The sequence below is a fragment of the Melozone crissalis genome, unplaced genomic scaffold, assembly GCF_028551555.1.
Source record: "Melozone crissalis strain CALT ecotype California unplaced genomic scaffold, PUWL_Pcris_2 ptg000012l_1, whole genome shotgun sequence".
Taxonomy (NCBI): Eukaryota; Metazoa; Chordata; class Aves; order Passeriformes; family Passerellidae; genus Melozone; species Melozone crissalis.
Genome location: NW_026535790.1, coordinates 991,814 through 1,010,710, shown reverse-complemented (window position 1 = coordinate 1,010,710; position 18,897 = coordinate 991,814). Strand labels below are relative to the sequence as shown.

The following is an 18,897-nucleotide window of genomic DNA, read 5'->3' as shown; positions in this document are numbered from 1 at the left end:
TGGCTGGAGAGATACAGCTGAGTTGGAACCATGGCCCAGCTGGGCAGAGCCTGAGGATATTGGAGTGAAAAAGTCCCAGACTGTTTTTGGCAGCCTGAATGCTGCAGGGCAGCAGGTGGTGGCCTTGCCCTTCAGTGTGGGCTGGTTGCCCTCACTCTGTGGCCCTCCTCTGTCCATGCTCTGCAGCAGCTGATGTGAAGGAGCCCCAGGGGTTTGCTGAACATTCCAGAACTGCTGCTTCCTGTGGGAATGCTGTGGGCCCCAAGATGAGGGCAGAGCTGTGGTGGGACCCATGGAGATGAGCCATGTGAGGCTGCACCAGGGAAACCCATCAGCTTCTGCATTTGAAATGTGTTCAGCTTTTGCTTTTTATGTGTTGCCAGAGGGCTGCTGTTGGCAGATCCGGGTGATTTGGAACAACTCTGAAGAGAATGGTGAGGGCTTATGATTTTGTTGAAGTTGTGACTTCTTTTTCGGCCTTTGGGAGTGAGGCATTTTCCCTGTGTGTCCCAGGCCCCAGCTGACACTTGTGGATGTGGACTGGGGGTTCCTTCCACTGGAAGTGAAGGTTGGGGTGGATTTGGGGGTCTGACTGTGGACGAGACCATGGTGTGACAAAAGGGCAGAGAGCTGCTGCCAGGGAGCTGGAGACCAAAGCAGTGACATCCAGCACTGGACAACTTGAGTTAAGATGCAATCTTCCTTTTTTCCTTCCTTTTTCTTGTGTTCCCCCTTTTTCTGTTGAGGTGTTACAGATGGGGAAACATCTCCTGTGCCCTCATGCCAGCCTGTGCTAGGTGGGGAGATGTTGGCACCTGGGATAACCATGAGGAAAGTAGAATCCCAGGATGGTTTGGGTTGGAGGGATATTAAAGCTCATCCCATTCCAGGGTTTCACTATCCCAGGTCACTCCAAGCCCCATCCAGCCTGGCCTTGGGCACTGCCAGGGATCCAGGGGCAGCCACAGCTGCTCTGGGCACCCTGTGCCAGGGCCTGCCCACCCTCACAGGGAACAATTCCCAGTTCCCAATATCCCATCCATCCCTGCCCTCTGGCAGTGGGAGCTATTCCCTGTGTCCTGTCCCTCCATCCCTTGTCCCCAGTCCCTCTCCAGCTCTCCTGGAGCCCCTTCAGGCCCTGGCAGGGGCTCTGAGGTGTCCCTGGAGCTTCTCCTCTCCAGGTGAGCACCCCCAGCTCTCCCAGCCTGGCTCCAGAGCACAGGGGCTCCAGCCTGGAAGAAGCCCCGAGCCCTTCCTGAGCGCTGCCCTGAATTTTGCTGAGGGCTGTGGGAGGGGACGTGTCACGGTGACCGTGTGGGGTTGCACAATGGCGGGCTGAGCTCTGCCTGCCCCGCGGCCCGGCCCGGAGCCCGCGGCCATTCCCAGGGCCCCAGGCCTGGCCTCTGCCCCTCAGCCCGTGTGCCATGGCCGAGCCCGGCGCCTCCGCGCAGAGCGGGAGCGGGCAGGGCAGTTCTGTGCCGCTGCCATGGTGCTCCCGTGCCTCCCAGCTGTGCCTTCTGCAGGCCTGGGGCAGCGAGAGAGCCGGCTGTGCTGCCCGGGGGGAGGCAGGCACGTCGGACGGGGTTCCCCAGCATTTGGGGGGCCAAGCCCGGCTCCCAGAGCTGCCTGAGGGGCTGCCGGAGGTGCCTTGGTGCTGCTCAGCCCTGCAGGTGCCGCAGGTGGTGCTGCTCCTACAGGGGCTGAGGGATGGCCTGAGGTGTGCTGCTGCCTCTGCTTGTGCAAGGGTGCTGCTGGCTGAGCAACGGCTCACAGCAATGTCATGGACAAATCTTTGGTGTGCTTCAAGCTTTTTTTCTCATTTGGAGATACTAAGGGATGGATTCCTTGGCATTTTAGTTGAAGATAACCTGTATGTTCGTAGCCTGTTCTGTCACACACTTGTGATGCCGATTTAGGTATTTGACAGGAAGAGCCACTGACCTCAGTGCCTTGTGCTCCACCATCTCCTCTCCCATGGCAGCTGGTAACTGCTGTAGAAATTGCCATTTCTAATTTGCGCTCTCTTTTAAGCAAAAAGTGTTTCCCTCCTGTCAGTGGTTGCTGTTTCCTAGCAGTGTCTGTGCAGAGCACATGCTGTGAATTATTTTTCTCACCACATTGACATCATGAAGTTGGAGGTTTGGAGGGTTTTCTGCTGTGGGACATGGCTGTGATGCTGGACCTCCTTTCTCCACACTGCAGGCAAGGTGTGCTCTGCTTCCCCTGTGTCCTGGCACAGCTTGACAGACCCCAGTGGGGTGTTTGTAAAAGGTGTGGCCTTACAGCTGTTGCCCCCCTCTCTTTGGGGAAGGGCAGTGAGTTCTGGTGGGAGCCCAGTGGACCCTTGACCCCAGCTGTTTGGCAGAAACCACCTTGGCTAAACCCTCTGGCCAGCTAGGACTTAAATGTTGGGGTTTGCATGTGCTGCATGTGCAGTAGTTAGAGTGCCTTTCCTGGCCCAGGCTCTGGCAGGATCCTAGGGTGCTTTGCAAGGCTGGAGTGTTGTCTCCCCACAGTTCTTCAGGGCACAGCTTCTCATTGCTCATCCCCTGCTGGGTGCTGGGGCAGGGTTCAAACCCCAGCCCTGGAAGGAGTCCCCTCCTTCCCCAGCCCCTGTGTTGGGTCCAGTGCCTGCTGTGGGATGAGTCAGCTCACGCTGGTGCTGAGGCAGTGTGGTTGGACTGGGCTGTGTTTCGGTTCTCAGCAGATCAGCTGAGCTGATTCATTTCTGCTCCTTTCTGCTGGTGGTGTGAGTTCCACAGTGTGACACAGACCTGTCCCACAGCCAGTTCCCATCAGCCTGCACAGACACCTCCCTGGGGTTTCCCTTCCCTCTGTCAGCACGGCTGCATCCTTTGAAGGCAGCAGCGAGGTAAAGGTGGGAATGGAGGTGAGAAGAGCTGATGCTGCAGATGGTGCAGGCTGGCAGGGTCTCCCTCCTTCTCTGCATCCTTTGTCCACAGCAGCAGCCTTGGTCTCACCACAGTGCAGGTTTGAACCACGTGCTCCTGCCATGAGCATAGCATGAGGAGCAGAGTCCTGAAAGCAGCCGGGTTCCTCAGGGCTCATGCTGGAAAATGGAGGGCTTCCTGGGGCCCTTGTGTGTGGCTGCCCCATGCACAGCTAACCCCACCAACTTCCAGGCCTGTGGGTGTCCCTGAGGTGCCAGAGCTGAGGGAGCTGATGTGAGTGCCCCAAGCAGCTCCGTGACTGGAGCTCTGTCCCTGCTGCCTGCATGTGGGGTGTGAGAAGGGACAGCAAAGCCTTGGAGCTCTACAGCAGCAGAATTCCTCCCAGGTGAGGAGTCTCACCATGCAACTGCTCATTTTGGTGGCAGTGACCATCTGGGTAATTGTCTTTGTCCTGCCCAATGAGGCTTTAAATATTTTGCCTATATTGTGAAGGATCAGATGTGATTTGCTTTGTCAGTTGTCTTATTCTCCTGAAATCAGTCAAAGTATTTGTTTTCCTTTGGGTGCTATTTGGGCTCTGTACTCTGGCAGTCCTGGAGGTTTTAATTTTACACAACTAGCGTTTCAGAAGTTGTAGAGGTTTGTTTTGACTTTGTTTTAATTAAATTGCTATAACCTGGGGAAATCTTTGGCCTTAATTTAAATGGAAAGCCTTATTCTGAGTAAATCCAACATCCCTGTCTAGCTGGTGATTGTGCTGTTCAGAGTTTTGATAGGAAAAGTTAAAATTTTACTCCAGGCTTGAAAGTTTGCAATCATTGACTGCAACAGGCAGGGCCAGCTCGGTGGCGTAAGAGGATTATGTTAATCTATTGTTGGAGGAAGAATCGATTTAATAGATTCTGTTTTGATGCAGAAATTAGATAATTACTGATTGTGAGGTGAAAAGAAAATGGTTGGAAGTAGAAATGGTGCCTGGTGTTGGATCCTGGGCTTGTTGAGGGTGTCTGTGCCCCTCTGGGCCAGTGCTGCCTGAGGGATGTGGTGCTTGCTAGAGGATTCAAATTCCCATGGGGTCTGAGCACCATCTCCTCCTGGGCTCCCCCACACCAACCCCAGCTGCCATCTGGGTCTGCTGCCAGGGCTCAAAGGTCCAGCTTGATTTGTGAAGCCCTGGGAGGGAGAGGTGCTCAGCACTGAGCCTCCATGGCCATGGGATCAGTGGAAGGACTTCATACAAATCAGAGGGAAGCTTGAGCCTGTGGATGAGGCATTTCCCAGAGAGGCTGTTGCATATTAGGAAGAGATTTTTCCCTGTGGGGGTGGGCAGGCCCTGGCACAGGGTGCCCAGAGCAGCTGTGGCTGCCCCTGGATCCCTGGCAGTGCCCAAGGCCAGGCTGGACAGGGCTTGGAGCCACTTGGGACAGTGGAAGCTGTCCCTGCCATGGCAGGGGGTGGAACAAGATGGGCTTTAAGGTCCCATCTAACCCAAATCATTCTGTGATTCCCTGATTCTGTGATTTATCCATAATTCCCTTCCAAGCAGGCCATGCCAGGTGCTGAGAGGTCAGATGTTCATCCAGCTCATTTTGTTGTGTATGAGGTGATCTCCTGTGCCTGACTGTTAATTGAATTTTGCTCCCTCTCCAGCCTGTGGCCACTGGTGCCCCCTCCCTGCCCTGGTGGGCCCCATGAGGGGACATCCCAGCCATGGGCACTCACAGGTGCTTTGGGAAACTCTGGGCACAAGGCTGGCGTGAAGGGAGCGGCAGGGACTCCCTGAACAGCCACCATGGTGTGTACAGGAGCAGGAGGAGTGGGGACAGCACAGCACACAGTGGAAGTTGTGTGGCTGGGGTGGCTTTGCTGGGCACAACCCCTCTGTCCCCTTTCTGCTTTGTCTTTCCCAGTCACAGCACTGCAAGTCCTGGCCCCTTCTGGGAGGCCTTGGGGGCTGTGTGCTTGCTAAGAAAGCCCTGTAACAGTCCCCCTGGGTGTGACAGGGCTGGGGGGAGACACAATTGTCAGGAGGCAGCTGTGGGAGGGGGCTGCCCCTCCTTGGACTCTGCTGTCTGTGGGATGTCAGCAACTGCATCGATCCAGTCCCCTGTTCTCCCAGCCTGGAGACTGCTTGCTCCATATTGATTATCATTTTTTTTCTGAAGACTGATGAAGTTTGCTGGGCTCTAATTGCATGAATTATTCTCCTTTCCATTTTCTGAAACCCTTGATCATGTTAATCAGTTTTCCAATTTTTGCTTTGGGTTTTGCCAGGACTTCTTTTTCAGGGAAAAAGAACAACTGCTATGCAGTGAGCTGGGTCTGTTCCCAGGCTGCTTGAGTAAGTGGGGATTATACATGTCCCAGTTTGTCCCACTTGGGCAGGATCTGGGGGGTTTGTCCCTTTTGATTTGAAAGAGTCATAGAATTACAGGATGTCCTGACTTGGATGGGACCCACGAGGATCATTGAGTTCAGCCCCCACAATCCCACCCTGTGCATCCCTGAGAGCGTTGTCCAAACACTCCTGGAGCTCTGGCAGCCTCGGGCTGGGACCATTCCCTGTGGATCAAATGGATTTTGGGTGGATCTCAAGCAGTGTGGGGGCAGAGCCAATGGGGCCACACTGGGGAATGGCCCAGCAGAGGCAGCACTCCTTGTCCATCAGACAGACCTGCCAGCTCCAAATGTCCTCAGATAATCCTGCCTTTGTTTCTCCTTTGGCTGTGTTTACTCCCATCCCCTCACTGCTGATGTTTTAGACTTTCTTCAGTCCTTTTAAACTCAACAAACTATTTTTAGGAGGTATCAACCAATTTTCTCTCTCTTTTTTTTTTTTTCACTTAGCAAGTATCTAAAGGCCTGTGTGACCTCCAGCTGCCCGTGCTGCTGGCTGCTTTTCCGTGCCCTTATCTCTTCCCTGCAAGCCTGAGCCAGGTTTTTATGCAGCAGTCAGGGAGCAGCACCAGGGACAGCCCTGCTTTGGGAGGTAATTATCCCTGTGTGCCCATGATTTAACTGCACAGTGCTGCCAGTGGGGAGAACCTTTTAAAATGGGATGAAATAACCTGGCAATTTCCATCTGGGGGTTAAAAAGGGAATTGGATTTCAGGAGCATGCACGTCCCATGCTGCTCCAAAAAGGGACAGCTGCTGGTCAGCTGCTGCAGGTGGGCTAGCACAGGCTCAGCACTGGCATCTCTGTGCTGGGGGCTGGGGCTGTCTCTGTGCTGCCACACTGCATTTGGTGGTGATTCCATTTCTGAGTGCTTCTCTGGGAAGGTGAATTTCCATAGAATCATGGGAAGGACCCACAAGGATGGATCACGAGTCCAATTCCCAGCCCTGCACAGACCCCCCAACAATCCCACCCTGGGCATCCCTGGCAGCGCTGTCCAAGCTCTCCTGGAGCTCTGGCAGCCCCGGGGCTGTGCCCATTCCCTGGGGAGCCTGGGCAGTGCCAGCACCCTCTGGGGGAAGAACCTTTCCTGATATCCAACCTAAACCTGCCCTGGCACAGCTCCAGCCCTTCCCTGGGCCCTGTCCCTGGTCACAGAGAGCAGAGATCAGAGCTGCCCCTGTGCTGCTCCTCAGGAGGAGCTGCAGCCCAGTGAGCTCTGTGCTCCATCTCCTCTCCTCCAGCTGAACAGGCCAAGTGACCTCAGCTGCTCCTCTTGTGGCTCCCCCTCCAAACCTTTCCCCATCCTTGTAGTGCAATGCTCTCCCTATGTGATTCTATGTTATTTCCAAGAAAGAGGATATTTTAATTTAATTTGAGAGTGAGGGTATTTTACCTTAATTTGGGCAGCACATCTGGGTTTGCTGCTGGAATTAGAGTGGTTGTGCTAAGTGATACATTGGGTAAATCAGTAAATTGATGTGGCTGGCTCGTGGTAGGTGCCGGCACGGAAGTGTGTGAGTAATGCAATAGAGCTGGCAATTACAGCAAAGTGCCTGCTTAGACTGAAATTATTGAGCCTCTTGCACACTCTGCACTTTATTACAGCTGTGTTGAGATGTAGCACTTCCCAGAGGGCCCCACAGCTCTGACAGCAAGTGTGCTGTTCCCAGCAGTCAGCTCCAGGAGCTCCAGAGGTGTTTCTGCAGGGTGCTGGGCACCAGAGAGGACCTGCAGTGTATTGTGCCACTGTGGGCTCGTGTTTGCACAGAGCACAGGCACATTTAGAATCATAATGAAATGCTTTGATGAACTCTGGATGGAATCATTTAGATTGGAAAAGTCCTCCAAGATCACTGAGTCCACCTTTTACCTCAGCACTGCCAAGTCCACTCATGTACCCTCACAGAGAGGAATTCTTTTCCAATATCCCATCTAATCTAGCCCTTGGTCAATGGGAAGCTATTCCCTCTTGTTCTGTCACTCCAAAATCCCTCTGCAGCTCTCCTGGAGCCCCTTCAGGCCCTGGCAGGGGCTCTGAGGTGTCCCTGGAGCTTCTCCTCTCCAGGTGAGCACCCCCAGCTCTGCCAGCCTGGCTCCAGAGCAGAGGGGCTCATCCTTGGAGCATCTCCATGGCCTCCTCTAGGTTTGTTCCAATGTCTCTTCTGCATCTGTTTCTTAAATCAGTTCATACTTGTATTTAACATATTTCTTCACATTGACATGTTGATAATTGGTTTTGAGCACTCTGTGAAATAATGTATTCCAATTTTATTTTTGTAGCTATCCCAAAATGTTTGATGATTGTCTGGTATGCTGGGTTAACCAGCAGTGAAAAATTTGGCCTCAGTCACTGCAGGTATACTTAAAATAGGGTGGAAGAAGTTTATTTCCTAAACCCCAAGAATTAGTGCTCAGAATTAAAAAAAAAAAAAAAAAAGTTTATCAAAATTCTTCTGAATTGGCTGAAATATTTGACTGGGAGCTGATGTGTGACATGAGTGGCCAGTTTTCAGCAGTGTGGAAAATTCCTGTCCCAAAGTCCTTTGAGGTCCCCATGGTGCTTTCAGATGATTTCTGAGGTAACTTGGAGGGGCCAGTCCCTCCCCAGCTGGCACTAAGAGAAGGATGATAAGAAATCCTCTTCCACCTGACCTGAGGACACAGATGTTCTTGGGGAATTAGGAAGCTTCCTCTCACCCAGTTTTGGGGATCTCAGCAGGTATTTTTCCCTTGTGAGGAGAGGGACTCTGATGACAACTGATGGAAACAGGACTCCCATGGTGAAGCCCTTTGCCACAAGACATCGTGGCATGAGCAAGCAGCAGTGCCTCCTGTTCTGAATCTGTTCCTGATGGGCTGCTCAGGCTCCAGCTCCTCCTTTGGCCCACCTGGCAGCTTTTCTAGACTGTTCTGCTGTTATCTCTGCTCAGTGTCACCCTCCAGACTAGGACTGCACTTGTGCATCTGCTGGGCTCCGTTCTCTGCATTGCTGGAGTTCTGCTCTCCAGGTATCAGCCAGCCTGGGAAAGGGACAGAGGGGAAGGGAGCCTTAAACCAGCCAAGGTTTTGCTTGTAGAGATGGGGTGGCTGCTCCCACCATGGCTTAAACTTGTTTTAGTTGCTTCCTCCACACACTGGGAGTCGGGTTCTGGTGAGCATTCCCCGTGCTGTCCTGGGGGAGGGATAGGCTGTGGGAAGCATGGCTGAAGGAGGAGCAGGATGGGCTCTGCATCAGCTGCTCAGTGCCTTTTAGGGATTTGCAGCTCCCTGGGAGAGCCAGGGCTGCAAAGTGGATGTGTTTAACTGGTGTGGAGTGAGCCCTGGAGAAATGCAGTTAGGGCCCTCTTGGACTGTAGGAGTGCATGGACGAGCTGTCAGCTCAATAGAACTCCCTTTTCCTCTTTCCCTGCTTCTGCCTATCCATATTTAAGAAGTGTAATTGGAGCAAAAGCTGCTTGGGGAAGCCACAGATGTAACCAGATCTGGTTTGCTCACAATGGGCTTGGGAGCACAGGGACTGGGGACTGCAAGGATGGTGCAAGGGCCACCCTCCAGGGCTGTCTGGCTTGTCCCAGTGTGCTGGCTGGGCACAGGACCTGGCAGAGAAGCTTCCCACTTCACACTTAGGATGTCTGAGCTGCTGGGATATAGCTCTGATGATTTCTGCCTGAAAAAGCATTGTGGTTGTTGCAAGCTGGGACCAGTGCTGGTTCCCATATCTGTGATGGTTTCATTGTGTTTGGAGGGCTCTGAAACGCGCAGTGTTGGTCTCTAGGGCCTAAAGCAGTGTATGTACAGGGATGTGTGAGATGACCCAGACAGCCAGGCTGTGTTTGACTTGTGGGTATTTTCTCCTCCCAGATGCTGCAGCCAGAGGTGTGAGATGCCTGTGCCAGGGCTGTGTGATGCCTCTCCCAGGGCTGTGTGATGGCTGTGCCAGGGCTGTGTGATGCCTGTCCCAGGGCTGTGTGATGCCTGTGCAGCCGTGCTCAGCATCCCCCAAGTCCCAGCGCTGTGCGGGTCCTGATTCCTGCTCTAACATCTCCTCCACAGCTCCTCTTAAAAATCAGTTTATGTCTCTGCAAATTAAACCACTGTTTCGCTTATGAAGTGTTTCATTCCACTGATAAGTGGAAGTGGGAAGCTGTTGCATCGCTGAGTGCATGGCTGCAAACCCCAGCACAGCAGATTGTTAATGTGAAATTAGAGAGTTCAGCACTATCTTGGCAGATCGCCTCTGCTGCCTGATAGGAGGCACCGAGCTCCTCTGGGAGGCAGCTGGTGTGACAGCCCTGTTTGAAGGGCTGGGCACTCTTCTTGGAGCGAGGAAGGGCCTGAGGGCTGTTCCATGTCCTTGGGGCAAAGGAGACAGCCCTTCCCTTGCCTCAAGGCAGCAGCACAAAGCAGAGGCTGTAACTCAGAGGAATGGTGTGGGAGCTGTGCTGCCTCTGCGCCAGCACTGGCTGTGCTTTCCAATGGGTCCCAGTCAGCCTGCTCCAGGGTCACTGGGGGGGATGTGGGGCTGGAATCCCCTTTTTGGCCACAGATGGAAGCGTTTGTGGAGTTGTCTGAGCTTTCAGGCGTCGGTGCCTTCAAAGCCACCGTCCCCAGCTTATCCAGAGGTTTCATGAAGGTGGCATTTGGTTGTTTTCCAAGCCTGGCACTGTTGGGCTCACGGACTGAGCTGTGCAGCCTTGTGGGGAGCCTGACTCCCCACCAAGAGCTGTGGTTCCTGCTGACCCCACCGCAGGGTGCTGCAGCAATGTGTGCTGTCCCTGGCTCTAGGGTGTCCCCCGGAGTGCTGGGGAAGTCTGCCTTGCTCCTCGGATTTTGTGCCTGCAGTCTTCCAAATTGCCCTTTTGTCCCCAAACTGTTTTTCTTTGCAAATGCCAAAGGAGGATCCCTGGGGGAGCGTGGCTGCTCCTCTGCCCTCCCAGGTGGTGGAGGAAGGGGGGAAGTGAGGGATTCAAATTAACGCCGCTCTTCCTCTCCCCTCTTCCTGCTGCCCTGTCCAGCCCCTCTCCTGTTGCCTTGGCACAGCCAGGAGCAGGTCACATCCCCGCTGCCAGGTGACCCCGCTGTCCTGCCACGCTCCGAGGTGTGTGTGCCCGGCGCAGTTTCCTGCGGCAGAGCCGCTGCCGTGCCTGTTCCCATAGCGGGGGAACAAGAGTTTGTCCTTTTCTGCCTCCCCTTCTCTGATCGCCCCCCTCGGCTGCTTCCCGCTGCCTCCTGCCGGCCCCCTCTGCTCTGCCCGGCTCCTCCGCTCTGCTCTGACCTCCTTTGACGTGTTGCATTTCACCGTGCTGGGTAACGGGGAGCCGATGGCAGATAAGAGGGGTGACAGTGTTCCGGGCTGTCGCTGCGCCGCCCGGAGCCAGCCGGCGGATGCTCTGCCCTCGGCACAAGCCCGGCGGTTCGGGGAAGCGCCCTGGAGCCCTCCCGGCTGCGGCGGAGCCCATCGGAGGGACAAGGTGGGAGCCGGGGGAGGGTGGCTGTGCGGAGCGGTGCGGGACCAGCTGCGTTTCCCCGGCTGCGAGAGGGGAGCAGCCCCGCTCTCCCTCCCCGTGTGTGCCCGGGGAGGTGCTGGAAGGGTCCCCCATGGCCGCGGGGCCCCCCGAGCATCGCCAGCCCCCTGCTTTGTGGGCAGGTCTGCGGCGCTGGCTCCGTTAGCGGCATGCCTGTGAGCGCCCGGAACGGGGAGCAGCGAGTGGGGATGGTGCGAACCAATGACCCCCCCAAAAGCGCGGGCGGGGACGGTGACGGGGACGGTGACTGTGCCGGTCACACGCAGCCGGCGGGGGCGGCTGCCCGGTGTCCCTGGGCCGTGCTCCGCGGGGCGCGCCCGGCTGCTCAGGCGTTCAATTCCGAGGGGAAAGCTGAGCCACAGTCTACAGGAAAAGAAAGATAATAAGGGAGGAGGGAAGTGGAAGTCAGGAAGGGCTTTCGGCAGCGGATGGCCGTCCCTGGTGGCGAGGGGCTGCTTGCAGGGCATGGCTCTAAGCAGGGAAATAGCAATGAATGCAGGTTGTTTATTTTTTAACATGGCATCCACACCAGAGGGATAAAAGGGTGTTCAGGGAGCCTGGGGCTCTGCCAGCTGAGTTACCACCAGTTTTCCTTGCTGTTTCCTCTCTTGGCATTGCTGGAGTTGCCGTCAGACACCCCTTCCCCTGGATGTGCTTCACTGACTTGATCTGGCTTTGCTCCGTGGGGCTGGAGCAAGGTTTGGGTGGTTTTTTCTGAAGCCCTTGTTTTTTCTCCGCCCAGCTGGCGTCAGGCGCCGAGGATGCAGAGACAAGTGCTCCTGACTAGGGGAGGGCTGGCAGGAGGATTTCCCTTCGGGTTCGCAGCGTCCCCGTGTCTGCTGTCTGCTGCGGAAGGGCTTTGTGCTGGAGCATGGGGAGCAGAGCTCACAGGTGACCTCTAACTGGATCAGCCTCGCTTGCTTTAAATGTCTGTCCCTCTCCTCGGGCTCAGGTGTTTGGTGACAGGCTGGAAAGTCATGGTAGGTAGGTGCTGCTGGCAGCTGAGGGTGCCATCTGCTCTGGAAAACAGGGAGGGAGGAAAACTGGTGGACTCTGAATAGCCTTGGGAAGACCAAGCGGGGATCTTCTCCATGCTGTAAGACCCTTTGGAAATTCATCTGAACATCCGATTTCTTGGAGTTTCTCATCACCTCTGAGATCAAACCCCATCCCCTTCCTCATCCGAGGGCCACCACAGCCACGCTGGGCCACCTGCTCAGAGGGCAGCTCCTCCACCCGCTCGCCGTGGGGGCTCGCAGACCTGTGCCAGTGCTACCGAGGGACCCTTTCCAGCGAGCACTTTTAATTTTTCCTCCTTCACTCAGCTCTGCAGCGTCACATGAAATACACGTTCAGCTGCCCTGAGCTGTGACCTGCGCTTGGCTCAGGGAGACAGGACTTAGCACCCTCCAGACCTGAGGGCTGGCTGGAGCACGCTGTGGACTGTCCAAGTTGGTGGTGGCTGAGCTCCTCCTGGCCTGCGCTGGGTCCCTGTGGCCGCGCTCCCTCCTGGGGCTGAGGGCTGGAGCAGCGCTCGGGGCAGCGGGCACAGCTGGGGTGTAGCATGCACGAGCGTGCGGAGGGACGCAGGGACACCGGCGGCAGCCATGGCTTCGTTTGGGAAGCTGACGGAGTATTTCAGCCTGAGGAAGTCGCGGCCGGAGCTGCGCTCCAGGCGCTGGGGCCGGCGGAGCGGGAGCTGCTGCTGTAGTGTCACCGAGTGCAGGTACGGGCTGGCAGTGACCCGGCTGTCCTGGTGCCTCCGTGTGTGCCGGGGGCTGCGGGATGGAATGTGTGATCCTCGGTGCTTTGCTTTCTGTTTAGCTCTCCTGGGGCTGGGAGGGGGCTGGGAGCAAGCCAAGGGCCCTGGGAGCATCGCCCCGTTCCTGTCCGGGGCTCCCACACAGATCTTCACTGTGAGATGTCTCTGGCAGGCTCTGTGAGCTGGCGTCTGTCTCCCTGCCCAGGGCATGTCCCAGGTGTTGGTGGCACATCTCGGGTGTCTCATGGGTGACCACATGCACCTGTGCCTGCCTTCCTCTGCCTGGTGCTCTCTGCTGTGCCACTGCACTGTCCCCTCATCAGAGGGGCAAGGTCATTGCACTGAAATTGCCCTCCCCTCCACCTGCCCCATGCAGAGGTCTCTCTGCAGGGGCAGCAAGAAGTGGCTTCTCAGGTGAAGTGGAATCTGTGTGTATGAGGTGCTGATGCAGTCTCTTGTCATGTTGGAAGGGTCTGGGCAGTGGAGAGGGGAGCTCTTCTGGGCAGACAGACACATGGCTCATTGGCAGCTTGTTTGGGGTATGGATTGATGAGGGGATCATAGTGAGGATGGGGAAGATGGCCTTTGGGCTGACTGGAAATTCTCTAGGAGCATGTGAGTGCTCAGAGTTGTGTTGGGGGGGTTGCACACATCCTTATTTTGCATGTAAACACAGTTACTGCAATTAAGAAAATTGCTCTGTGCCTGGGTGGCTTCTCCTTGGATGTTTCGTGCAGCATGTAGGACAGAGCTAGCATTCAGTGCTGCTCTGGGCTCTTCCCCATTTGTGTGGGCTCAGTCTGAGCAGTGTGTCCCCAAATCTCCTGCTGACCTGCAGTCGGTGCCTCCCTGCTGCTGTGGGGTGTGGATCTGTGTAGGGGACACACAGGGCACAAAATAACACCAAGGTGTTCACTTACCTTCCTCTCTGGCTGCTGAGCACTTTGTGCTCTGTAAAGGTAATTAAATATCTACAGATTCAAATGAAGTTGGAGCCCCTGCTGCTGCCTGTGCTGCTGCTGAGACAGTGAGATGAGCACGGCCGCTGCTGCCTCCCCTCTGCCCTCGGTGGCTGGAGAGGAGTCTTCCCCACTCACGTTTCTCAGGAAACATTCTTGGCAGAGCCAGCAGCTTTGTTCTGCTCCTTTGTGGCGTTGTGGATGGAAACCCTGGTTTCTGCCCTCGGGTTTTTGCTGTCCTGCTGTGGAGCTGGGTGTGAGGAAGGTCTGTTGTCCAGGTGCTGCTGAGCACAGGGCGTGCCTGGGGTTTGCTGTGTGTAGCCAAGCGTGTGCCAATGCCCAGCCCAAGGGGGAGGAGGAGGTGCCGCCCCCATGCACAGGGTGCTGCTGCCCTGAACCTTGGGGTTTGGGGTGACTTGGGTGGTTTCCTCTGCAATGGGAGATGTCATGGTGCCTTCCTAGCTCTGGGACGTGAGCCACACAGAAGTGGCACTGATGGTGTGGAGCTCACACACCAAATTTTCCTGGGGATGCTGGCTATGGATGTGGGACTCTGAGCAGCCTGCTCTGGTGGAAGGCATCCTTGCCCATGGCGGGGAATGGAACAGGATGAGCTTTATCGTCCTTTCAGCCCAAACCATTCTATGTCTGAGTTGTCCCCTCATGCAGGACTGTGGCTCACTGTGCATCATTTGTGGCCACCAAGGCCACTGCCCCTCAGGGCTTAGTGCCGTGTGGGGCTGGTGGGCCCCTTCCCCCAAGCACAGACCCTGCGTGTGCCTGGCTGCTCTGCTGTGGCCAAGCTCGAGTTGCATGGAGCTGTGCTCTGCCTGCTTTGCCCCCTGGGCCATGCAGCTGCTCCAGGGCAGCTCCTCTGGGCTGGGTGTGGGTTTGGGGACAGATTTCCTGGTGTCCCTGACCCCCACAGTGACAGGGCTCGAGTGCACCTGTGGATACTGAGCCCGTTCCCTTGATTGCCGCGGCTGATTATGAAAGTAAAACTAAGTGTTGATTGAAGTGTGGAATGCTTTGAAATCAGTGTCACTTGTCACCCCAGCTGCTTGAGCTTCTGCCTGTTCCTCGCTGCCCCCCCAATGTCTGTACCTTGAGAAGCCCCAGGAAATCTCCATGGCTGAGATCCAAAAGCCAACACAATGCAGCTGCTGCAATGTCTGACCCTGCCCTTGCTCTAGATGGCGATTCTTCCACCTCTGCTGATCAGCTTTCTGCTTTTACTTCATTCCTTCACTCTGTTGTGGGCAAGTGAACCATGGAGATAAGATCCTCAACTGCCACGTTTCCCCACACATGGAGGTGTCAGAGGTCCTGCAGCCAGGTTCAGCAGGGTGATGTCTAACAGCCCTGCCCTGGTCTTGCTCAGGGCAGCCAGGCTCCCACCACGCTTACCAAGGCTGCATAATCCCCTGGGACCACAGGGAACAGACGTAGGCAGGTACTCAGTCGAGAGCTTGCACTGACTGGAGTTATTAAATTCTAAATATAGTGGTCCCACGCATTCTCATAGGACCTAACAGAAATCAGCAGGTGTGCAGTTACGGTTTTAAATAATATTCCTGCATTTTTAAACTACGCCTCCAGATAAGGCAACATGAGTGAGCTGGGATGAGTAAGTCTGCTGGGCTTGAGAGCTGGTGAGCTCAGACTTGTGCGCAGAAGTGGAGCCTGGCAGGAGATCATCTCACTCGAGGTGCTTTTGGGCCAAGGTGCTGCTTGCAGGAGCTCTTCAGCCCCTGCCCCCTGCTCTGCCCCAGCTGTGGCACAGAGTGTGTCCTGGTTTGTCCCTGTGTGTTGTGTCCCTGGAGGCTCCCCCAGCCTGAGCCCTGTGCTGCAGGAGGGGCTGTGGCACTGCTGCCTGCTGTTATTGAATCAATCACCTGCATGGTTGTCCCTGGGCTGGGAGGCCCCAGGTGTGACAGGCCAGGGGATCAGAGTGTCTCTGTGCTGCTGTGCTGGGACAGGGGCTGGCAGTGTGAGTGAGCACCCCAGCCAAGCCCAGCCCAGCCCAGGGGAGCAGCTGATTTATTTGCAGCAACTTTTTTCTGTCTAGCAGGGGCAGTGATGGATGAACAAGAAACTCCAGGTGACAGGCTTGGAGCAGGACTGCTCCTTGAGGGATGAGAGCCCGGGGCATGGCAGGGATATGAGGATTTGTCTGCAGAACTGGGTGCAGGTGCCTGTGAGAGAGCACAGGAGGAGCTCATGGTGCTTGCTGAGGTTCTGGGCTGTTGTTCTTTGTGTTATTTTGTGGTGCCAGCCTTGAGGTGCTTGTGCCCAGCTCTGTGTGTTGTCTGGAAGGGCACAGAGGCTCTGCTCTGGGATGGAGGAGAAATGGAAGGGAAAGGCAAGTTATACTAATTAGCTCTTCTTTTAGTGAGCTGTTTGTAATCTGAAAGGTCTGGACAGCCGATTTTGGATTCCTGCAGCTTTTGCAAAGTGGATGACAACGTCATTGTTGTGTTGTTGTGCTGTCACTGGGCTGGAGAGCGGCCCTGCCCGCTGTGAATGAGCCAGGGGGGCTCCAGGGTGGGCTGGAACTCTCTGGAACATGATGGCCCTTCCCAGGCTGCTGTTGGCTGCCAGGGCTGCTTAGCAGGGAGCCAGGCTGGGAGAGCACTGGGCTGGGACCTGGGGCCTGCATGGATTCTGGGAGGGCAGGGATCCCATGGCAGAGTTAATGGGGGTGGGGGAATTTCTCAAGGACACTCTTGGAGCTGCTCTCAGTGTGGGTGCAATGCAGGACAGCAGAACTGCCCGAGAAGGCCAGTTCTATCGCCACAGAGGTGACCTGCAACAGTAGCTAATTAATTTAAAAAATCATTAAAAATTCCAATTGAAAGTCATTAAAAATCTCAAGTCCCATCCAGAGGTGGCTTTTGAGAGAAATTTCTCCTCTAGGCAGGGATTTGGGGACTGATTCAGTGGCTTTCACTGTTGGCCCAGGACTGTTCTGAGATGGATCCATTCCCTGGCTTCAGGAAGTTCTGTTCCCTCTGTGACCTTTCCCATTCTCTGTGGCCCCCACAGCCCCACAGGGTCCCCACAGAGGGGCTTTGATGAACTCAGGAGATCACTGCCTGGTTATGGAAAAGAAGATGTTCAGGGTGTGGGAATAGAGGGGGAAATTTGTGCCAGGGTTTGGATCCTGCATTCTGCTCCTGGGGCACCTTCAGCCCTGGAGGCAGCAGAGCTGACAGCCCCAAAAACCTGAGGGTGAAGCCCCTGCATCCTCAGTGGGCTCCAGGAGAGGGGCTTGGGGTGGAGGCCAGAGAAGCTCAGCGTGGCAGAGGGGGAGGAGAGGAGTTTGGCTGTGCTGGGCCTGCAGGGTGGCAGCTTTAGGGTTCTGCTGCCTTTTTTCTCTCAGTACCTGAGCTGGAAGCTGGTGTTAATTAACAATGAATTCGATTATGTAAGAATTAAATTATGTAAAAATTCCAGCTTCCTGGGAATGTTTTTGCCCCTGTCATTAGATGATCTCCAGCTGAAGAAGGGGTGCTGGGGGTCATCTTTGCTTTCCTGGGGGCTGAGGTGGGTCCAGGCTCAGAGCCTGTCCCAAGCCTTGTGGGAAGCTGGACCAAGGAGCTGCTTTTTGCCATGGGGAGCTGTTCCCTCCTCTCCTTTAGGGGTCTGTTCCACACTGATACCCTGATTCATGTCCTTGCTGTGCAGTGTGATGGCTTTGAGTGGGGAGGGGTAGTGGGGAATGTTTTCCTGGCATGATTGTGCTTAGTTGTTTTTGGGTTCTTAAAAATACCTCCTCAGCTCTGACAGCACGTCTGTGTTCAGGCACACGATTATGGTGGGGGACAGGAGGAACTGCAAGTTTTGGGGCTGGGAAATTGCACTGAGGGAGCAGCTCCTGTGTTAGCAGCACACAGCATGAGGCAGGTAAGGGTGCCATGTAAAGGTGCCCAAAGGGGCAGCTCTGAGGGGCTGTCCTGAGTGGCTGAGAGTTTGACTGACTTTTCCTACTTTGTTTTTGGCACATTTTGAATGTTTGAATCTTTCTGCTTCCAAATGACACGTCCATATGGAAGGATATCTGTGTTTTAAAGGAGAAAACTAGCAAGGAACTGGGAAGTGTTTTGGGTTAAGTGGAAAGTTTCCACTTGGAATTAGTCAACAAAATGTTTGTGACACTCATACTCCAAACTTCCCAGCATTCACACCTTCCTTGCCTGCTGAGATGCCAGCAGGAAAACGTGTGTGGCTGCATGGATTCCCATTTTTTGTAACCTGTTAACAGATCAGTGTCCATGGGCACTGCATGGAAGTGGGCAGTGCTGGTGCTGGAAGTCCTGAATCCAGTGTGGGTGACTCAGCCCGTGCCTGCTTCACCGAGGTGCTGAGCATCCATTAATCCTCTTAACTGGAACAGGCAGCCCAGCACTTCTGCAGCTTGGCTGGGCAAGAATGAGGCAAAGAGCTCCAGGAGCTGGGGCTGGCTGGAGCTGGAAACTTCAGCCTCGTTCAGCTGGAGGTTGGGAATGTGGTGACAGGTTTTGGGGTGCCTGAGGCTGCACAGCTCTGTATGGGGCTGCCTTTAGGGCAACCTGTGTCCTCTTGGGTGAGGCTTGTTTGGAATGATGTTCCAAAGACTGAGCCCCTCTGCCATGGAGACAGGCTGAGAGCTGGAGAGGAAAAGGCTCTGAGGAGACCTTAGAGCCCCTTCCAGTGCCTAAAAGGGGATTGGAAAAAGAGGGAGAGCGACTTATTACAGACAGTGTAGACAGTGACAGGACAAGGGGAATGCTTTTAAACTACAAGAGGGGACATTTAGATTAGATATTGGGAATTAGGAATTGTTCCCTGTGAGGGTGGGCAGGCCCTGGCACAGGGTGCCCAGAGCAGCTGTGGCTGCCCCTGGATCCCTGGCAGTGCCCAAGGCCAGGCTGGACAGAGCTCCCCACCCTGGGACAGTGGGAGGTGTCCCTGCCATGACAGGGGGTGGGATGAGATGGACTTTAAGGTCCCTCCCAACCCAATCCATTCCATGATTCTGTGCTGTTTCCCACCTGCCCTGTGTGGTTGTGCCTGGCAGGGTCACTCAGGTGTCCCCTCTCTCTGGGTGCTGGTGTCTGTGTGGCTCAGGACTGAGCCTTCGTCCCCTGTGCTCTGAGCCAGCTCTCCCCAGGCTGTGTCCCCGGTGGCTCATGACGATGACAAGCTGTCAGATGTGCACAGCTGTGTGCAGAGTGGCAGTGCCACGGGAGGAAATGACATTTAGCTTTTGTTGCTTGGTTGAGCTGCCTGGGTTTTGGATATTAAACCTAAAGAAGCCTTTAGGCTTTGTTCTCCCTCCTGTTTGCAGCGCCGTGCCT

The 18,897-nt window shown here is 55.2% G+C and overlaps 1 protein-coding gene across 3 annotated transcripts in view; it reads left to right on the top strand.

The window, feature by feature from the left end:
• Nucleotides 1–10,677: 10,677 nt before the first annotated feature.
• The window catches only part of LOC128933722 (ankyrin repeat and fibronectin type-III domain-containing protein 1-like), a 194,765-nt gene continuing 186,545 nt past the window's right edge, over nucleotides 10,678–18,897 (top strand). The window contains exon 1 of one of the 3 annotated variants that reach the window (XM_054270778.1): nucleotides 10,678–10,783. In XM_054270778.1, the coding sequence (XP_054126753.1) occupies nucleotides 10,698–10,783 (86 nt within the window). In that variant the 5' untranslated portion in view covers nucleotides 10,678–10,697. Of the gene's footprint in view, nucleotides 10,784–11,605; nucleotides 12,564–18,897 lie in introns of those variants that run through there. The other 2 variants (XM_054270777.1, XM_054270780.1) reach the window with 2 other exon arrangements.